This window comes from Hyla sarda, chromosome 1, assembly GCF_029499605.1.
Source record: "Hyla sarda isolate aHylSar1 chromosome 1, aHylSar1.hap1, whole genome shotgun sequence".
In the NCBI taxonomy this organism is placed as follows: Eukaryota; Metazoa; Chordata; class Amphibia; order Anura; family Hylidae; genus Hyla; species Hyla sarda.
The window spans coordinates 182,097,692-182,119,884 of NC_079189.1; the positions used below are offsets into that span (position 1 = coordinate 182,097,692).

Genomic DNA, 22,193 nt, shown 5'->3' on the forward strand with positions numbered 1-22,193 from the left:
GGGTCATAGTGTGGGTTAACAACTCTAAAAAGAGGGGTGGGTCACTTACAGAAATCCAAGGAGTAGTTTCAGACTTATAGTTGCCGTCCGGCCACCCCTGCCATGGATATGCAAATGGCTGCCGGGGGTTAGCACTCAGAGAGCTCACCTCCAGCATTCATTTGCATATTCATGGAGGAGGCAGGGGTGTGTCGGCTTTCATTGCGCAGAGTTGCGTAATGCAGCTAGAGGAAAGAAACTACTGCTCGAATTGCTATTAGCCCGCATTATGACCCAGTATATTAGGTTTAGTGTAGGTGAACAGATGGTCAGTTTCTCTTTAATTTTGTCATCAGTGCCTGGTCTCCTAGTCTGATCACTCTCATACCTCACCAAAGTCAGCAGTGGTAGCTGAACCATGTGAGAGGGAGACAGGGGCCTGACTACTGCAGCATTTACAGGACAGGGATTTCCAGGCACACTGACCAACCATGCAAGGTACTACATCAATGAATTGTTTATATGCACACATCTATGTTACTTTATGCATTTTTTTTGTGGACTTGCACCCTATTCTGAGGACATGTTAGGCTCCAGTGCAGGCCATGTGACAAGGGAGAGGGGAGAGGAGCTGTAAACTTTACAGTACAAATGACGCGTTTTCTTTATTCTGTGGGTCAATAAGATAAAAAAGATACCCATGATTACATACTTTATTGTTGTACTGCTTTTAAAAAAAAAAAAAAACTCAAAATTTTTTCACAAAATAAGTATGTTTAACCCCTTAAGGACCGAGGGTTTTTCCATTTTTGTTTTTTCCTCCTTGCCTTTAAAAAAAGCATAACTCTTTCAATTTTGCACCTAAAAATCCATGATTGCTTATTATTTGCACCACAAATTCTACTTTGTAATGATGTCAGTCATTTTGCCCAAAAATCTATGGCGAAACGGAAAAAAAAAAAATCATTGCGAGACAAAATGGAAAAAAAAACAAAACGCTGTTTTGTAACTTTTGGGGGCTTCCATTTCTACGTAGTACATTTTTCGGTAAAAATGACACCTTATCATTCTGTAGGTCCATACGATGAAAATGATACCCTACTTAGGGTGCGTTCACATGGGGGTATTTGTCAGCGGATCCGCAGTTGCAGATCCGCTGACAAAGGCCCCTAAAGTGCTGCCCTCTTTGTGCCTGCTAATAGCGGCAATCCGCCGCTACCAGCAGACACACTGTGATGTGCGATTCGCAGTGTATCCGCACATCGCACCCGTTCCCCCGGCTCCCTGAGCTACACAGAGAGCGGCCGCGATGTGTGCGAGTACACTGCAGGGTAACTCGCACATCACAGTTTGTCTGCTGGTAGCGGCGGATTGCCGCTATTAGCAGGCACAAAGAGGGTAGCACTTTAGGTGCCTTTGTCAGCGGATCCGCAACTGCGGATCCGCTGACAAATACGCCCGTGTGAACGCACCCTCATATAGGTTTGATTTTGTCGTACTTCTGAAAAAATATAACTACATGCAGGAAAATTTATACTTTTAAAATTGTCCTATTCTGACCCCTATAACTTTTTTATTTTTACGTGTATGGGTCAGTATGAGGGCTCATTTTTTGCGCCGTGATCTGAAGTTTTTAGCGGTACCATTTTTGCATTGATAGGACTTATATAATTTTTTCATGATATAAAAAGTGACCAAAAATGCACTATTTTGGACTTTGGAATTTTTTTGCGCATACACCATTGACCGTGCGGTTTAATTATCGATATATTTTTATAATTCGGACATTTCCTCACGCGGCGATACCATATATGTTAATTTTTATTTACACTTTTTTTTTAATGGGAAAAGGGGGGTGATTCAAACTTTTAATAGGGGAGGGGTTAAATGATCTTTATTCACTTTTTTTCACTTTTTTTCAGTGTTATAGCTCCCATAGGGACCTATAACACTGCACACACCAATCTTTATCATTGATCACTGGTTTCTCATAGGAAACCAGTGATCGATGATTCTGCCGCTTGACTGCTCCGTGCCTGAGATCCAGGCATGAGCAGTCATTTGGCGATCAGACAGCGAGGAGGCAGGTAGGGATCCTCCAGCTGTCCTGTAAGCTGTTCGGGATGCCGCGATTTCGCCGCGGCTATCCCGAACAGCCCACTGAGCTATCCGGCATATTTTCACTTTCACTTTAGACGCGGCGTTCAACTTTGAACAACGCGTCTAAAGGGTTAATAGCGCGCGGCACCGCGATCAATGCCACGCGCTATTAGCCATGGGTACCGACCTGCCGTGGCCCCGTGTTATAGATCGGGAGCGGACACATGACGTTCCAGTACATCATGTGTCCTTGAGGGGTTAAAAGTGCTCTATTGTGACCACCTATAACTCTCTCATCTTTCCGTATACGAGGCTGTACGATGGCTCATTTTTTGCACCGTGACTTGTATTTATTATTATTATTTTTTTTTTATGTTTATGATGCTCACCGTAAAGGATCATTAACATTATATTTTGATAGTTCGGACATTTACGCACACAGCAGTACCAAATTTGTTTATACATTTTTTTGTTTATGCTTTTTGGGGGTAAAATGGGAAAAGGGTCGATTTAGATTTTTATTGGGAGGGGGGGGCTTTTTCAAATTTTTTTAAACTTTTTTGTTTTCTTTGGCTGATCTGATCCCCGAGATCAGATCAGCCATTGAAAGTGCTGCATTGCCGCAGATGCCGTGATCTGTATTGACCATGGCATCTGAGGGGTTAATTGCGGGCATCAGCACAATTGCTGAGGTCTGCCATTACCTGCGGGTCCCTGGCTGATGATAGTAGCTGAGACCTGCTGTGCATGATCCGAGCACCGCTCTGATGCTCGCGTCATGTATAGGGCATAAATGTACGGAAAGGAGATATCTAGCTAAAACTTTTTTTTCTTCTTTTTTTTAAATGTTGTCTAAACTTACACCCCTCATCTCCCACCCCACCCCACCCCACCCCCACCCCCCCACACACTCCATCGCACATTTGTCTCTGGGAACTCTACACTTCCCAAAGCTGTAAACTGCATGTCAAGTTGTCCCTCAGCAAAACAATAGCTAAGATGGGGCATCACTGCTGCCAAGATTGGCTTAGTGGCGCGACGTGCCGCCTGCAGCTCTGGGAAGCAAAGTTCATGAGAGAACAGGCACAGTTATAACAAGGCTGAAGGAGAGCAATTGAGATAAGTAGAGGCTTTTTTATGTTATCCCACAGTCTGGGCACACATATTGCCAAAAACCCCATTAAAGTGTTCTGATCTGTCACAAGTCTTGATCGTTTGGGGTCTCACTGCCAAGACCCTTACTGATCAGGAGAATGAACAGGCATAAGTGTGCGGTAGCATGCTTTACTGCCCTGGTGCTCACAGACCTTTGTCTCGCTTATAGCGGAGCAGTGAGACAAAGATCACTGTGAACCGGGGCTTGAAGCACACTACCACGCACTTATTCCCACTGGTTCTCCCGACTGGTTTGGGGGGGGGGGGGGGGGGGTTTCAAGACTTTCGATAGGTCTCTGTAATAGGTACACTTTAAGAATGGATTTCTATATACAACTAATTGTCACATGTGTTTAGGTTTTGTTTTACCACAAATGAATGAAATTGCTGTAAAATTAAGTTTTTTCTTACTGCAATTCACGATATTCACAGTAAAACGTGTCATTTTTTACAGTCATTCCAGTCATTTGCAGCAAAAACACATGCAGTAATTAGTTGCGGTACTGCTGATTACCTGCAATGTATGAACAGTCTAACAGTTATCTTGTTATATTCATAAGTAACATTGTGTTCCTCCCCATTGTGGTCTGGGATTGTGGTCATGATTATTCATTCCATCCACATCTAGCTTTCTTATAGTACAGAATTTGATAAAAATGTAAGATCTAGCATCCCTTTAGTTTAAAAGAGTTTTCCAGTCAATACTTGACAGATTGCCTCTTCTCAGAATAAATCACCAATGTCAGAATGATGGGCTGCCATTACCAGATACCACCGCTAATCTGCTGTTTGCCAGAGCCGCAGTTCAAGATGGTTCTGTTCTCTGAGTAGCAGAAATGTTCGAGTATTGATAGGTTGGGATGCTGCATTTGACACCCACACATCTGATATTGATAACCTATCCTGAGACCTCATTGGTTTAAGGTTGGAATGGGCATGGCTCAAGTATGTCCCAGCATGAATTGTCAAACCTTTCTGCTGCACTTTGAGAGGTATTGTGGAAAGTAACTTATCTAGAATAGTGCTAAGCCTTGTGAGAAATATATATATATATCCACTGCATAAAAACAATGATTCAAGTTGGTGCTAGCTGTAGATGGACTTGGTCCCAAAAAACCCAGATGAAATAAATAGCAGAAAAACAGGTGGCTATGGTGAAAAAGATGCGTCCATTGTTTGGTGAATAAAAGCCACATCTTTTTCACCATAGCCACCTGTGTGCCGCTGTTTTTTTGCTATTTAGATAGATAGATAGATATAGAGAGAGTAAATTTGAGTAGCCATATTAGTCCAGTGATGCAGATGCAAATCATAAAATGTTGCAGTATCTTGTAATACCTTTTTTATTGGACTAACAGCATTTTGTACAGACAAGCTTTCGGGATTCCTCCCTTTCTCAAGTCCAAAGCAAATCTAAGCTCACAAGTAGAAGACACAGGTTACATCTCACAACCCTGTTCTTATAACCTGTACTGTATTCTCTTATATCCTGTACTGTACTGTATTCTCTTATATCCTGTACTGTACTGTATTCTCTTATATCCTGTACTGTACTGGATTATCTTTTGCATCTCACTTTGTCCTGCTTAATTACAGTCTCTCCCCTTCTCCCTCCTCCCTCTCCCTTTTTCTCATCCTTATCTATTTAATCTATGTTCCTATAGCCGGACAATTTATGGCCCATCTTAGTGTGAATCCTCCACATCTATTGTCTTAACCCCTGCATATTTGGGAGATGTAACCTGTGTCTTCTACTTGTGAGCTTAGATTTGCTTTGGACTTGATAAAGGGAGGATTCCCGAAAGCTTGTCTCTACAAAATGCTGTTCGTCCAATTAAAAAAAGGTATTACAAGATACTGCAACATTTTATGATTTGCATCTGCATCACTGGACTAACACGGCTACTCAAATTTAATCTATCTATCTGTCCTATCTATATATATATATATATACACACACATACATACATATATATATATATATATATATATATATATATATATACACACACACACACACACACACACACACACACACACACACACACCTCTTTCTCGTACCCGGCCGCCATTCTCACAGAGACGTTCCTACTGAACAGCATGCCCTGTGTTCAAAGGTTAGCACCAATGTATTGGCTAAGCAGGCAAGAGGGACTGGCAAAGAGGCGTGGAGAGAGGATGGCGAGAACAATTCTAGAAAAGTGTCAATGTAGCCTAAGTTGCAAAAGTGTATGATCAGACACTTATCCCCTATAACAAGTATGTACATCTAAATTATGAAAAGACTTCTTCTAGTGCAGGAAAAGAGCAGGTTGCAGACTGTTCTGAGTCTTCCCCAAAGCGTTTATGCAGAACAATTGTGATGAAGCAGAAGACGGCAGATTTTTTGCTGGGTTTCTAAAAATGACTGTTAGCAAAAAATAGCAGCTTTCATTATACCACATAGCTGTGAAGACCCACACAGATCTATTTCAGACGCAGCAAGAAAAGCATTATGAATGCACCTTCTTTTGCCAAATCCTCTCTTCTATAGATTAGTGGAGGTGGTAATGGGTTTATTTTTACAGGGAATCATCTGCAGACCGCATAGCCTGTTTGCGCATAAACATGAATAATTTCAAGCTTTCCGAATGATTCTATGTTAAAGCCAGCAGTTGCAGAAGACTTCTGCCGGCTCCCATGTTACATACGGCATGCCTTAATGGAGCAAGTTCATTTGTAAATAATGAAGAGGAATGTGATTCAATTAAGCGCTGACCTATTTTTTCACAACATACCGCAGAAGCATCTTACTCCCATGTTACAGAATGCCTCTCAGGCAGACGACTGGCCGCTAACAAGCCCTGAGCCGCACCATTCTTAGCGGACTCTTCCAGTCATTGCATCATTGTTAATTGATTCATTGTGGTAAAATAATCTAGATATAAGTGCACACACAACAGACATGAATATTCAATGTGAGCCAATGAGATATGAGGAATAGCCATTGGTAGACCAGTACATCAACCAATAAAAGGTTGACCTACCTATTGCCCTGTATAGACAAACAACAGATCCTTTTTTTAGGTGGCTGCAGTGTGGCAGGGTCTGCCCAAATGTGAGAAAGCAAAACGCTCAACACACCTTGAGCCTGAATTCAGCAACTGCACTGTATTAGATCAGCTACGTACAAAAACCTGACCGGGCACACAGAGCATAGCAAGTGATCTGCGTTAAAAATACAACTCTAGAGAGACTTTAGCCTTAGAAAAGCTATATAAGCATTACTGAAAATCTACATTATAGTTACAATTATTAAACTATTCTTATCTCTCTGAAACCTACCCAGCTAATTCTCCTTAAGGAGTTTATCCCTTTAAAATTATTTAAGGGGTAATCTGGCGCAAAAAAATAAAAATAAAAATAAATAAAAAACTGTCCACAGGATAGGGGATAGATAAGTGTCTGATCTCCCCCAATCTCCTGCATAGCGCTCAGCTCTCTGATAGAAGTGCATGCTACAGAAGACAAACGCTCCATTCATTCTCTATGGGAGCGCCATAGAGACCTGAGTGCTGTACTCTGGCATCTCCAGCGCTCCCATAGAAATGAATAGGGGGCTGGGTACATGCATGACCACTGCTCCATTCAATCTACTTCCCACCTGTTTCTCTGTTCTACTGTATATCAATTTATGGAGTGCAACATATCAATATACATCGATCAGCCATAACATTAAAACCTCTAATAGAACAGGTCTTGTGGAGTCAATGTAATTTATTTCTTGTTATGTCATGCTCTATGTTTGGTACATAAACTGTCACAAGTGGTGTTTTGTGCTAAATTTGTGCGATTTTTAGCAAAGTAATTATTTTACTAAAATGACTTTGATACACACTTTTGGTTTTCCACTTTGTTGTGGCTACTGATTTATGAAGTGCTAATTTTCTAGAAAAGTTATAAGTTTGTCGCAAAGCCCTCAATTACACCACAAAAATACACCTGGTTTAGAAAACTGGCTGAGGACAGCATTAAAAAAAGTTGCACATTTGTTGCCTAACCAGTTAAAAAGTCTCATAAATGTGGCAAAGAAAGAATCATACAACATGGTGTACTGAAGTGAAACGTAAAAATAAATGTGTACTAGCACCATGGCATAGAACAAGTTAATACATTTGGTGCACATATGCATTGCCACCACACAAATTAAAGGTGTAGAAAAATTGTTCACCTACAGCACCCTTGATAAAATCCCACTAATGTCTTGGCTAAGCATAACGGGGACCTGCACAATATAAAGCGGTGGTTTTAACCCCTTCCTGCATACGTCCTATCTGTGGATAAGTTCCTGCTATTGGGCATATGCATATGTTTTGATGATCTCCTGCTCTCCGAGACATGCTGTAGGAGATCAGCGGCAGGACCTGGCTATCAATCATGGCCAGAATTCAGCCAGTCTCTGCAGTGTTAACCCCATAGATGCCATGGCTGGTACTGACAACGGCACCTAAAGAATTGACAGGGAGCTCTGCTTGTCCCCCATAAACACACCATGCGGCCAGACAATTTTTCTTTTAAATAGCTGTCGTTAATGGCAAAGGTGACTGGTGTACGTAGACACTGTTTACCACACAATTTGGTATATGGAATATGGAAACTGTACAAGGAAATAAATTAAGACTCTGAAAGCTAAGCTGAGCATTTTATGATAAATACCTCTTGCAGAAAGCTTTTTGGTGTTGATAATTTTGGCTGCATACTCTTGCCCTGTAGTAATCTTCATGCATCTTTTCACCACAGAGAAGGCTCCCCTGTAAAAGAATACATAGGTGTTAATACTTTAGTACTCAACTTCTCTGGGTAGATAGTAGAACGAATTCCTCCACTCTGAAAGCGGTGAGAGTTTCCATTGAGACACTAGTAGACAAATGTGTTCAGATGTAAGCTATCCTCTCCTAGCACATCACCATAGCTAGTGCGGCTATCCATGCAATGAATAATGCTTTACGCACACGTATCGCTTTCATGTTTTAATAATGTAAAAGAGTGTAGGGTAAAATTAAGTCAGCATTTACTTTGGTTAAGAATCCTTCAGCAACTTTCTAGCCTTGTGATATACGCTGAAACGAAACCCAGATCTCCAGTTACTCAGCGGCCCCTCTCCTCTCACCTACTAAATGCCTTCTGATCAATGACCCGACCATTGTACATTAGAATGAAGCGATCTTTCCCACTTGTATAACACATTAAAGCATTTAAGCCACCACTTAAGAGGTAATGGTTATCCCAGGTAAAAATGCAACTTGTTACTATCACAGCCTCAGGTTACATTGAAATTGGATACATTTACAATAATGCAGATACACTGTTTAATGGCCAGTAGGGTATATATATTCCGCTGAGGACCAACCCCCATTCAAACTAGTGGGAAACATGTTGCGAGTTCGCAGTTTAATCTGCCTGTGTGAATGAGCCTTAACGCACACAATGTAGGGACTATACCCAAACTGTTTAGTCAACCCCAGCCGGCTATTTAGTCATATATTTCTAGAAAGAACAACTGGTAAATGGCAAAACACAAATCTATAAGAAAATATGCTCTAGAATTTTATTTCATGGGGAATACAAAGGTACAGTGATCCCTCAACCTACAATGGCCTCAACATACAATAGTTTCAACATACAATGGTCTTTTCTGGACCATTGTAAGTTGAAACCAGACTCAACATACAATGTACAGACAGTCCAGATCTGTGAAATGTGTCAATGGCCGGAAGAACCAACCAATCAGAATCGGCAATTTACTGGTAAAACCCCTGTATTACTGAAGCATATGCACTGACTGATGTCTGGTAGCGCCCCCTACAGTACAGGGAGGTATTACATGTTCTGTACACTTTACCTGTGCCAGGGCTACCTGCTCCTTTGCAGACCAGGTGAGGGCGACTCCATTACTTTTTAGGACACTGTGTACTGTACAGGACCCTGAAGAAGCTCCTGTCCTCTACATAGACCAGTGTTTCCCAAGCAGGGTGCCCTCAACTGTTGCAAAGCTACAACTCCCAGCATGCCCGGACAGCCAAAGGCTGTCCGGGCATGCTGGGAGTTGTGGTTTTGCAACAGCTGGAGGCTCCCTTCTTGGGAAACACTGACATAGACCGTGATTTACAGCTCCCAGCAGATCTTTCTCTCTTTTATATGTAAGGACTTGCTTTTTCTGTATTAGTTATCTACTTATTTTTCTTTAATCCTCACTTTTTCCTATTTTTGGATGACATTTTGGTGGCTTCAGAACCAATTACCAGGTTTCCATAGAGTTATGGTCTCAACATACAATGGTTTCAACATACAATGGTCGCCCTGGAACCAATTAATATTGTAACTTGAGGGACCACTGTACTACAAAATTTACTAAAACCAGCAGGTCATCTTTAAATTGTATGTTCATCTATGGTCCCAGGAAGTGAAGGGACAATTAATATGGCCACCATCATGCCTTCCTTATTGGCAGTCAGTCAGCTTTCTCAGATTCCTGAATCAGCTTGGTTATTTGGTTTCTACTAAGATTTAGGGAACAATGGGCATCATGAGACCTATAATAATCAGCTTCACTTATGACAGCAATACACAGCTTTATCTTATGCATCTGGCATATAACTGATCAGACACTCATCTGATACAAGGCTTCTTTGCAAGTCCATGCTTTCATAAAGAAAAGGGTAAATAGCAAGGCTAAGAGCACAGACAGGGGTGCAGGTATCATTAGCTTTGCCAAAGGAACGAAATATTCTAAATAGGATTTTCAAGTTTGCCAAGAAAGGAAAAATATATATAATATCCCTCAGTTTACTTATAGTGAGAGAAACGCTGTTAAATATTAAAAAGTAAATTTTATCCAGTAATTTGATAAATTACGTAGCACTAAATATTCTTCTCCATAGCACAAAACCACCTCGTAGAAATTTTACAGCAGGGCTTGACAAATCTTGGGTGCCAGGTCGCCAAGGCCACTAAGAATTTAATTGTGGCATCCAAAAAAAAAAAAAAGTTTTACTTACCTCAATTCTTGCATGTAGTTGGCGCTATGGAAAAGTGGATGTCAGGCAGCCAATCAGCAGCCTCGGCAGTGTTGATCCATACTCAGGAGTAAGGAGAGTCACGGTGAAGCTGCTGATTGGCTGCAGCAGTCATGTAACACCGGAGCACCGCCCAAAGACATCTGCTGCTGTACACCGGAGTCAACCAAAGACAGCCATTGTTCAGCATGGCGGACCAGGGGATCAGCTTTAGAACAGACGTGGAGGGATGAAAACAGTTTAGTATTTTTTAACAGATGAGACACTTATGACTGACACACAGGACGGCAGATGAGGGGACATTAATAAATGATACACAGGGGGGGCAGATGAGGGGACATTAATAAATGATACACAGGGGGGCAGATGAGGGGACATTAATAAATGACCACACGGAAGGCAGGTGAGGGGACATTAATGCCACAGGGGGGTAGATGAGGGGACATTAATAAATGACCACACGGGGGGCAGATGAGGGGACATTAATAAATGACCACATGGGGGGCAGATGAGGGGACATTAATAAATGACCACATGGGGGGCAGATGAGGGGACATTAATAAATGATACACAGGGTAGATGAAGGGACACTAATTACTGATACATAGGGGAGGAGATGGGGACAATAATGACTAATGGCACAGGAGGGAGATGGAGATATTAACCCCTTAAGGACACAGACCATTTTGACCTTAAGGACACTGCCAATAAAATTTTTGCGTTTTCATTTTTTTCTACTCTCCTTCTAAAATTCATAAATCTTTTATATTTCCATTCCCAGACCCATATGAGGGCTTGTTTTTTTGAGTGACCAGATGTACTCTAATGACATCACTCATTTTACCCCAAAATATATGGTAAACCCCAAAAATTTAAAAAAAATATAAACAAAAATCATAAGTTAGCAAATTTGTTCGTTTTCGTGCTGTACACTTTGCGGTAAAAATTAGAATTAGAAGAAATGTTTTTTATTCTCTGGGTCAATACGATTAAAATGATACCCATGGTTACATACATTTCTATTATTGCACTGCTTTTAAAAAATCTCAAACTTTTCATTTTTTTATTTATTTATTTATTTTTAAATACAAAATCCACATGTTTAAAATTGCCCTATTTTGACCACCTCTAACTTTCTTATTTTTCCGTATTAAGGGATGTGTGAGGGCTAATTTTTTGCGCCATGATCTGTAGTTTGTTTTAGTACCACATGTGACTTATTGATTGCTTTTTATAAAAAATTTGGCAGTTTGATGTGACAAAAAAGCTGAAACTTTAGATTTAAAAAACATTTTTTTTACATTTATGCTGTTCTCCGTACGGGATCATTAACATTATATATCTATAGTTCGGACATTTACGCACGCAACAATACCATGTTTATTATTTATCGTTTGTTTACACTTTTTTGTATTAATTTGGCTGATCTGATCTGACTCCCGCGGCACATCAGATCAACCATTATAAGTGCCACACTGCCCCATATGCAGTGATCAGTATTGATCACGGCATCTGAGTGGTTAATGGCAGACATCAGCGCCATCGCTGACGTCCGCCATTACCGGCGAGTCCGCGGCTGCTGACAGCCGCCGGAACCCGCCAGGAATGAAGTAAATGTAAGGCGCTGTGCGCTAAGTGACACTATGCAGTGCCGTACATTTACGGCGCATTTCCTTAAGGGGTTATTGACTAATACACAGAAAAGATGAGTGAACACAAATGAATGATCATATAACCAGGGCTGTGGAGTCTGTAGATAAATGTTCTGACTCCGACTCCGGAGTTTTCTGTACTTCCAACTCCTCTGTATTAATATGCAAATGTATTTTATACATTCCTTGAAGGAAAGAAAGGCAACATACATGTCATTACCACAGGACTACTGGCTGGGAAGCCAACAGTCTACTGTATTGAACAGTTTGTGTGCTGATCTGCTGCTGAAGATAGGGCAGTGGGAGGATCCAGGAAGGGGCATTTATTATAAAACATGATTTCCCTAGTAGAATCCCATAGTCATGTTTAAAGTTTAAAGGGGTACTCTGCCCCTAGACATCTTATCCCCTATCCAAAGGATCGGGCGACCCCTGGGATCGCCGCTGCGGCACCGCACTTTCATTACTACACAGAGCGAGTTCGCTCTGTGCGTAATGACGGGCGATACAGGGGACGTTACCCAAAGGATAGGGGATAAGATGTCTGATCGTGGGGGTCCCGCCGCTGGGGACCCCCGCATTATTGCATATGGCACCCACCTGTTTTTACCGGAACCGCTGGAGTGTCTGAGTCACGACTACGGGAACGGAAGTTCGTGACGTCACGCCCGGCACCTCAATGCAAGTCTATGGGAGGGGGCGACTGCCGTCAGAGTCCTGACGTCACGGACTTCCGTTCCCGTAGTCGCGACTCAGACCCTCCAGCGGTTCCGGTGAAAAAACAGGTGGGTGCCGCATGCAATAATGTGGGGGTCCCCAGTGGCGGGACCCCCGTGATCAGACATCATATACCCAATCTTTTGGATAGGGCATAAGATGTCTAGGGTGGGAGTACCCCTTTAAGCATACTTTAAATGCTGTGCAGAAAGCTTAGCAATTATGGCTACCCCTACAATAACATACAAAGAATAAATATAATTTACAATCCAATCAAAAAAAATCAGTACAGATAAAAACATCATGGTTTTAAAATTTGGCTTTGATTAGTAAAGAAAAGAAAATCTAGATGAGACGTTTCCTTTTATCATTCTTTCTGCCACAATTTGGCTGTCTGGTCAAACTCCTTGTGCATTTGCTGCAGGCACACTGCCCAGAGATGAGCTCTGATGTGAACAAAGCCAGGACTGAAGCTGTGAGAAGACACACAGCAATTAACCTGTGCAGCACCAGTAAAATTTGAGTGGCCTGCCAAAATTTCCATGTCACATGGGTCACTGCCCTGAAACACAATTGTTGTCGTTCGGTATCATGTTGAAAGTGCTGCCCTGTTTCCAGAGATGGCTTCCAAATTGAAATTGATGGCCTCTACTTGACAGGTTGCTTAGGACTGGGAGCTGAGAGTTAGGTTTGAGACCCAGGGCCTCTACTAGTGCTGGGCGGTATGGCCTAAAATTAATATCACAGTATTTTTTTTTTTTTATTATCGCGGTATCACGGTATTACCACCTGTCCCCACTAGCAGTGTCAAATGTGCTCCCCGCGAGCGCTACCATCACTGCTAGGGTGGTCCCTGTGCCCACTAGCGGTGTCACAAGAATGCTTCCCACGAGCGCTACCATCACCGCTAGCGGGGTCCCTGTGCCCACTAGCGGTGTCACAAGAATGCCGAGCGCGGCTCTGTTCCCCGTCCCTGTCAGCTCTCAGGGTACGGGAACAGATTTAAAAGCCTCGCGCGCAGTACTACACAAATAGTGTAGGGCTAACGCTAGGCTCCTAGCGCTGCCTACGTTAGCCCTACGCTATTTGCGTAGTGCTGCGCCTGCGTAGTGCTGCGCCTGTGCAGTACTACGTTAGCCGCGCGCGAGGCTTTTAAAATCTGTTCCCGTACCCTGAGAGCTGACAGGGACGGGGAACAGAGCCGCGCTCGGCATTCTTGTGACACCGCTAGCGAGCACAGGGACCCCGCTAGCGGTGATGGTAGCGATCGCGCTCGGCATTCTTGTGACACCGCTAGTGGGCACAGGGACCCCGCTAGTGGTGATGGTAGCGATCGCGGGAGGCATTCTTGTGACACCGCTAGTGGGCACATGGATCGCGCTAGCGGTGGGGATTGATCGTGCTCGCGGGGACACTGGCTGACAGGCGCAGCGGGGGGCCACAGAAGCACACCGGGACAAGTGAGGGCACCGCGCTGGGGGAGGGGCCCGACCGGTATAGCGGTATGGGCAAAAATCCATACTGTGGGGGGAAAAAAATGGTAACCGGTTCATACCGGAATACCGCCCAGCACTAGCCTCTACCAGTGTGAGCAAAGAAGTACTAAAGTTGTTTACATTAAAATAAAGTGGAGGACAAATGCATTGCAATATTATTTACTGGGGGCCAATGCCAGCGGTGTAATGTACTCTGCTCTTACAATGTTGTGCTCTTACATAAATAGCAGGTTTTGCAACCCAAAAATAAATGTTTGTGAATTCCTGTACCAAGCTCTCCCTGTACTAGTATTGTGAGTGAGCCAAGATTTGGGAAATTCCATTCTTATCTATAGTACCTATGAAATAGAATAGAAGAACAGTATGCATTTCTAATCTAGTTAAAGAGAATATTTTACTTAGATACTGAAACACATTGGTTCTATTTTCTGATTGTAGTTTATTTTCTTTTTGTGCATTATGATGGGGACAGTCATGTTATCGCTGCTTTCTTTTAAAAAAAAAAAAAAAGGCCTCTGAAAAATGAAAGAAGCAATCTGATTGGTTGCTATGGACAACTCCACCACTCTTCCTCTACACAGGTTTTGATACATTTCCCCATAGTGTCTTGACTACTGAACCTAACAACCATTCACTTTCTGTCACTTAGCAATAGCAACCAGACCTACAAAAGAGTATAGTAATGGCAACAAAGTAACAGTGCCTGCTCTAGTCCTACAATTTGTCATAGGGTAGTCCCATACAGGAGTCTGTTGCGTCCAAACCGTAAAGACCATGAACATTCACAGATGAGCTCCCCCAGCCCTACAGGAGCAGTCACAGATGAGCTCCCCCAGCCCTACAGGAGCAGTCACAGATGAGCTCCCTCAGCCCTACAGGAGCAGTCACAGATGAGCTCCCTCAGCCCTACAGGAGCAGTCATAGATGAGCTCCCCCAGCCCTACAGGAGCAGTCACAGATGAGCTCCCTCAGCCCTACAGGAGCAGTCACAGATGAGCTCCCCCAGCCCTACAGGAGCAGTCACAGATAGGCTCCCCCAGCGTCACAGATGAGCTCCCCCAGCCCTACAGGAGCAGTCACAGATAGGCTCCCCCAGCGTCACAGATGAGCTCCCCCAGCCCTACAGGAGCAGTCACAGATGAGCTCCCCCAGCCCTACAGGAGCAGTCATAGATGAGCTCCCACAGCCCTACAGGAGCAGTCACAGATGAGCTCCCCCAGCCCTACAGGAGCAGTCACAGATTAGCTCCCCCAGCCCTACAGGAGCAGTCACAGATAGGCTCCCTCAGCCCTACAGGAGCAGTCATAGATGAGCTCCCCCAGCCCTACAGGAGCAGTCACAGATGAGCTCCCTCAGCCCTACAGGAGCAGTCACAGATGAGCTCCCCCAGCCCTACAGGAGCAGTCACAGATGAGCTCCCCCAGCCCTACAGGAGCAGTCATAGATGAGCTCCCACAGCCCTACAGGAGCAGTCACAGATGAGCTCCCCCAGCCCTACAGGAGCAGTCACAGATGAGCTCCCCCAGCCCTACAGGAGCAGTCACAGATGAGCTCCCCCAGCCCTACAGGAGCAGTCATAGATGAGCTCCCCCAGCCCTACAGGAGCAGTCATAGATGAGCTCCCCCAGCCCTACAGGAGCAGTCACAGATGAGCTCCCCCAGCCCTACAGGAGCAGTCACAGATAGGCTCCCTCAGCCCTACAGGAGCAGTCACAGATGAGCTCCCCCAGCCCTACAGGAGCAGTCATAGATGAGCTCCCCCAGCCCTACAGGAGCAGTCACAGATGAGCTCCCCCAGCCCTACAGGAGCAGTCACAGATGAGCTCCCCCAGCCCTACAGGAGCAGTCACAGATGAGCTCCCCCAGCCCTACAGGAGCAGTCATAGATGAGCTCCCCCAGCCCTACAGGAGCAGTCACAGATGAGCTCCCCCAGCCCTACAGGAGCAGTCACAGATAGGCTCCCTCAGCCCTACAGGAGCAGTCACAGATAGGCTCCCTCAGCCCTACAGGAGCAGTCACAGATGAGCTCCCCCAGCCCTACAGGAGCAGTCACAGATGAGCTCCCCCAGCCCTACAGGAGCAGTCACAGATGAGCTCCCTCAGCCCTACAGGAGCAGTCACAGATGAGCTCCCCCAGCCCTACAGGAGCAGTCACAGATAGGCTCCCTCAGCCATACAGGAGCAGTAACAGATAGGCTCCCTCAGCCCTACAGGAGCAGTCACAGATAGGCTCCCTAAGCCATACAGGAACAGTCACAGACCACTCCTGCTGGAAGAGGTGCAGTTGAATGATGTCAGAGACAGAACTGAATGGCCATGGCCACTTAATACATGGAAGGCAGTGAGCCTTATTGTAGGCAAAATGCCTTCATTCAAAGATCCTACTGACATAAAAGAACATGTACACCATAAATAGCATCTTTAAGCTCTAGTAAAGATTTACATTAGGGCCAAACTCTTCACACATTTCCATAACATCAATAGGATCTATGAGCTATGACCCCAAACTGCTGTGTAATGCATTAAAACTCTGCTGCTAATATCAAGAATCTGAAGCATCAATCATTTAAAATGGCACCACATTGAGCACGCCCAGCAAAGCATTTCAGAGAAAACCAGATGTGATGCCAAGGCAGTCAGAGTCCAAACTACGGAGACGCACCACATTGAAAGGTCTGAGCACTTTGCATGTCAAAAAAATAAAAAATAAAAAAAAAAAAAGATAATTCAGGAAGAATTCCTATAGGATTTACTGCATCTTCTGAATACACACATATAAAATATGAATGTAATGAACTCCCAGAGGCCGTCACAGTGGGAAACTTCCTGCAAATGACTGTAAATATGCAGTGCAGAGACACACAAGGTAAAGGGAACATCTTCCCCAGCTGCTGAGAATCTTTCCACACTGACCTACATTCCATGTGACTGAATCAGCAGCAGAGACACCACAGTATTTGCTTTATATCCAGAGATAAACTGGGGGATGACTGAAGCAGAGGCTTCAAATGATCTAACACTGAATGCACTGGCAGAACACTGTGCCAGAAGCTGCTCTATGCCAATAACATTGCCTGTGCTCCTGACTGCTTCTACTGTATAGCATTGATCATGGGTGCGGGATTCCCTGTGGAGACATTCTTGTGTGCTTTCAGCTGAAAACCATGCTAGTCATTACATACATACTGTCAGAGCTGATAACATTGCGCACAGCACCAACAGTTTCCTGCGCTCACATCACCCAGATAACACTCAGCAGCGGCCCGTCTGTTTTCTACCTTATGAACTATGTTACTATGTATTGTGTCCACACATTATACGAATGACAGGGCAGGTCTATGGGTAAATGATATCATGTAAAGAATTTCTTTTGGCAACCCCCATAAGACTACCCTTGCGATTATATGATGTAGACTAGCTTTAGTCTGCTTCAACACCTCCCCCACAGTTAGGGTCTATTCACATGGAAGAATTCCCCCTAGCGGAATTCCAACTCAAATTAAAGCCCATAGACTTCTATGGGATTCCACACTCCCATTCACACTTCTGAATTCTCGCTTTTAATTTACAGAGTAACATAGGGGGAGATTTATCAAAACCTGTGCAGAGGAAGAGTGGTGCAGTTGCCCATAGCAACCAATCAGATTGCTTCTTTCATTTTCCACAGGCCTCTTTAGAGGCCTGTGGAAAATGAAAGAAGCAATCTGATTGGTTGCTATGGGCAACTGCACCACTCTTCCTCTGCACAGGTTTTGATAAATCTCCCCCATAGTTTGTAGGGTTGAAAAAAAGTCAAGAGTCCATCTAGTGCTGGGCGGCATACTGGTTTATACCAAATACCGGTGTGTTTTTCTTTTTATGATATGAATTTTTCATATACCGCAATACCGGTGAGTGTATACCCTGTTGGGGACGGAGGGCGAACCTGTACACCCTTCGCCAGCTCCCTTCCTATAACACGGGGCCACACCGGGGCCCTGCGTCATAGCGGGTCAGGTCCGGCACCTAGCAATGGCCGGGACAAGTGGCTAATAGCGCGCGGCACCGATCTTAACCCTTTAGATGCAGCGTTCAAAGTTGATTGCCGCGTCTAAAGTGAAAGCTAATCAGTGCTGGTTAGCGCAATGGGCTGTTTGGGACCACCGCAGCGAAATCGCGGCATCCCGAACAGCTGGAGGACACAAGCAGGGCCCCTACTTTCATAATTTTACTCTTTCCTAATAAAAGTTAGAATACCCCCCCCCCCCTTTTCCCATTTTAAAAATGAAATAAAAAATTCCCATTTAAAAATAATAAAATACTGTTAAATACCGTGAAACTTCCATAATTTTGAAAAATACTGTGATATACATTTTTGGTCATACCGCCCAGTACTAAGTCCATCGAGTTCAACCTAGAATCCTACTGTGTTGATCCAGAGGAAAGCAAAAAAAAAAAAAAAAAAAAAACAATTTCAAGTGGAAATTCTGCCGTGTGAATAGAACCTTAGGTGGAACCTCTCAGGTGGTCCCTGGGTCCTAACACATGGGCCCAGGACCTGACAGGAGAGGGGGAAGAGCTCTGTTCTCCTAAGCTCTCTGTAGAGATAGCTGTCAATCACTGACATGAACCACTCAGGTCACTTCATAGCCCAGAATGAGCAAACATTTACTTTAATAACAAATGTACATGAGAAGGTTCCTGCACTTACCGCAAATCCGCCATGGAGGTTCAACCTCCATGACGGCTTCTCTATAGTGAATGGCGGATTTGCGGTGAGTGCAGGAACCTTCTTATTTACCTTTGCTATTTATTCCTCTATGCTCGTCAATGTCAAAGCACCACCTTACAGACTGTTTGTGAACATGGTTTTTGCAGGATTATTGTTTTCATGGTAGTTGCTATATTGGGGCTTTTCCTCCTGAATGGTGCCCCCATACATTTTCTTCCTTCCTAGTTTACCGTATACATTTACTTTAATAAAGTAGTAGTTATTCTGGAAATTTTCCAATAAAACTATATCAATCTGCATAGCTCCTCCTGCTCTGCAATATGAGGCCTCCAGATGGGATTGCATTGTCAAGCTGACGGCTTCCTTTACATAATCACATTTCTACTGTCTGCAGCCACCATTGGAGGGAGCTCAAGAGCTAACTGCACCCTGTTTTCTTACAGCACTGACTGCAGATATAATACTTGGTAGCTTTTCCCAGTGGTGACAAGATGAACCAAGAATTGTATCATTTACCATTACAGCTATGCATCAGAAATACTGAGCTAGAGCCACTATACAGATACATTATAAAAGCTACCTGCATTGAATATTAAACACAGTGTGAAAAGAGCTTTACCCTCAAGCCGGAAGCACATTTACAATTTGACTTATTTTTGTGATACAAAAGTTATTGCACACAAGTGTGTCTGTGTAATACTGATCTGTAGCCAGACCCCAGATATCTAAGGGCCCATACCGTAACTCTGTATGTCTCATCTCATACGTGGCATGTTGTAATAAATTGGTATTCTCCCCAAAAGCAATGCTCCTAGGGAGAGTAGGGTACCATACGGATGCACCATATGGCAGCACACACAGTGCCCTGGGGGACTTTGTGCCACTGTACATGTTTTGTGCATACACTTTTACCATACTATATACATGAGGATAAAGGCTCTGTTCACACAAGTCCTTTTGCATCAGGTTACCATTACAGTAGTGTTACATGCTGCTATATTCTATCCTAAAATCAAAAAGATGGGAAGCCTGATAGAGCAATTATTAGTTTGGGATGGGGGGGCTAGATCATCATGGATCTGTCAGACATAATAGATTTTTCATAGCCCTCCACCACATCACATGAATGCTCAGTGGCAGAGGCTAGTATGGGTACAGATATATACAGGCTGTTCAACAGCATCAGTACAGATGGGCAGAGCACAGTGCTGACTCCCATGTAAACTGGAATAAAGGAGTGCACATGAGAACCTACATGTAAACTAAGGTCTTTCATACAGAACAACACATCCAATACAGAGATTACCCGGCACTGTGACTATAACGAGGGATCAAATATATGACTCCTGCAGCTGACAGACCGTTCAGGTGCTCAGCCTGACGAAGCGCTGTCTGCGTGATACGAACCGTTGCCCATCCCCCACCCCCCTTGTTCCTGTCCGCTCTCCCGCACTCCATGAGAACGCCAACTATGTCTGGATAAAATAAAGAAGTTTTTCTCTGTTAAAGACCCGGTGAGTGCTCCATTTTCTTGCATCTCTCTATTTGGATATATCAATCATACAGAACTTGACTGGGTTCTTCCTATTTAGTAGATGCAGTTTTCATGGTTGGTGGACCCCTGGCAGCTCACTGAGATAACTCTTCTCTTACGCTACAATGAATGTGAACATGGCTCTATGGCACCTGTAGGTTGGCATTATCAAGGAACCAAACACTCACAGCCCCAAAGATGTAAACAATGGTAAAATCAGAACATACGGACCACCTCTATTCTGTGCCCGGTGGGAGTAGTACTTTTATAAGTATGGTGAATCCAGGACCCTCAGGGGGGATTTGTATGAGAATATTGGCCCTATGGGTCCAGGACATTAGATCAAGAAGGTTTTCCCGCTTTTATGGGGGATCTTCCCCTTTTCTGTCCGGAGACATAACATTGTTAAATTGGGCTTTGTCTCTGGGGAGAAAGGGGGAAAGTTTGCCTAGTAACAGGTCTGGATCCCCTTTACCCCTGGGAGAGATATATGAAAGGGATATGCAGTGGTTTAGCACTGAGCATCCGCATATGCCTGGGGATCAGAGGGCCGGAACAGCGTCCCACCCTCCTGCCCAAAGTTAGGTCTGATAGGATTAATAATGTTATCTGGGGTAAGTAGCTCTCTGGAGTGGACTAGTGGAAAACTTGTATGTTATGTGGTATAGGCTGAGCTTATGGCTAGCCTTTTGGTTTAACATTTTAAAGTTTGAAGTTAATGGCCCACATTTATCATTGTCTTTAGACTGTTTTTTGTGTCTAAAAAAGGGGCAAAAAAGGCGCAAGCAGGGTTTTTTGTGCCTTTTTTTTGCCCCTTTTTGTTTACACATTCCTGCTGATTTTGAGTTGCAATCCACTGAATTTGGCAATAGACATGATATGGAAGGGATTTATCATTGCCCCTTTTTGTAAAGGAGCAAAAAAAAAAAAAAAAAAAAGGCGCAAAGCCACTGAAAAGTCTCTAAAACTACACCAGCCCAGACTTAGCTTAGCTTTTTGGTGTATGTGTAGACAGAAATTTCCAAAAATGGGACCTGCACAAAATGTATCAAAGCTCTTTGATCTTTTAATATATTTGTTGCTCCTAAACATTACCAGCACACAAAAAAAAGGTGTAAAAAAAAATGCTTCACTTACACTGCAATGATAAATGTGGGCCAATGTTTTTTTTTTTATAATTTGTAAAATTGTAATAAAGAGGCCGTGGCCAATCTAATTTTTGCCCACACTTGGTGTTCAGTGTTTTTTCTTATTTCTAGGGTTATGTCATAGAGGTTATGTTAAGTGGGGTCATATGTTCTCATATAGGACAAAAGATACAAAGACCACTACTAATACAAGCATTGCATGTGATTATGTACAGCTGAGATATCTGTGTGTCACCATGATACCCTATCATACAGGCAGAGAAAAGAATGTATTCAAGGTACAGGTAGTCGGTAAGACATCATAATGTATATACAAGCATATAAGGGGAGAGAATACAGTAGACAGGTGTAGGCAACATAGTTACAGATGAAATAGAATAAGTGTATAGGTAAGTACCACAGCAGATGAGCCAGATGATCAGATATAGTGCAGCCATAAGTGATATACAGCGATGGGATAGAACTGTACATAGAGATGAGATACAGCATATGAAGGTCTATGTCTAGTGATGCATAATGTTATAGAACTATATAGACAGCTACGTATAGATGAGAGAATATATATATTGTATAGACAGGATAGGATACAATTTTACATGGACAGCTACAGTATGTTTACAGTACAAGTATGTTTGGTGACAGTGT

General features: G+C 43.5%; 1 protein-coding gene across 12 annotated transcripts in view; it reads right to left on the minus strand.

Moving 5' to 3' along the window:
- The window catches only part of CAMK2D (calcium/calmodulin dependent protein kinase II delta), a 229,942-nt gene that overhangs the window by 205,400 nt on the left and 2,349 nt on the right, over positions 1 to 22,193 (minus strand). For all 12 annotated transcript variants that reach the window (XM_056565417.1, XM_056565350.1, XM_056565402.1 and 9 more), the window contains exon 2: positions 7,930 to 8,024. In XM_056565417.1, the coding sequence (XP_056421392.1) occupies positions 7,930 to 8,024 (95 nt within the window). The remainder of the gene's footprint in view (positions 1 to 7,929; positions 8,025 to 22,193) is intronic.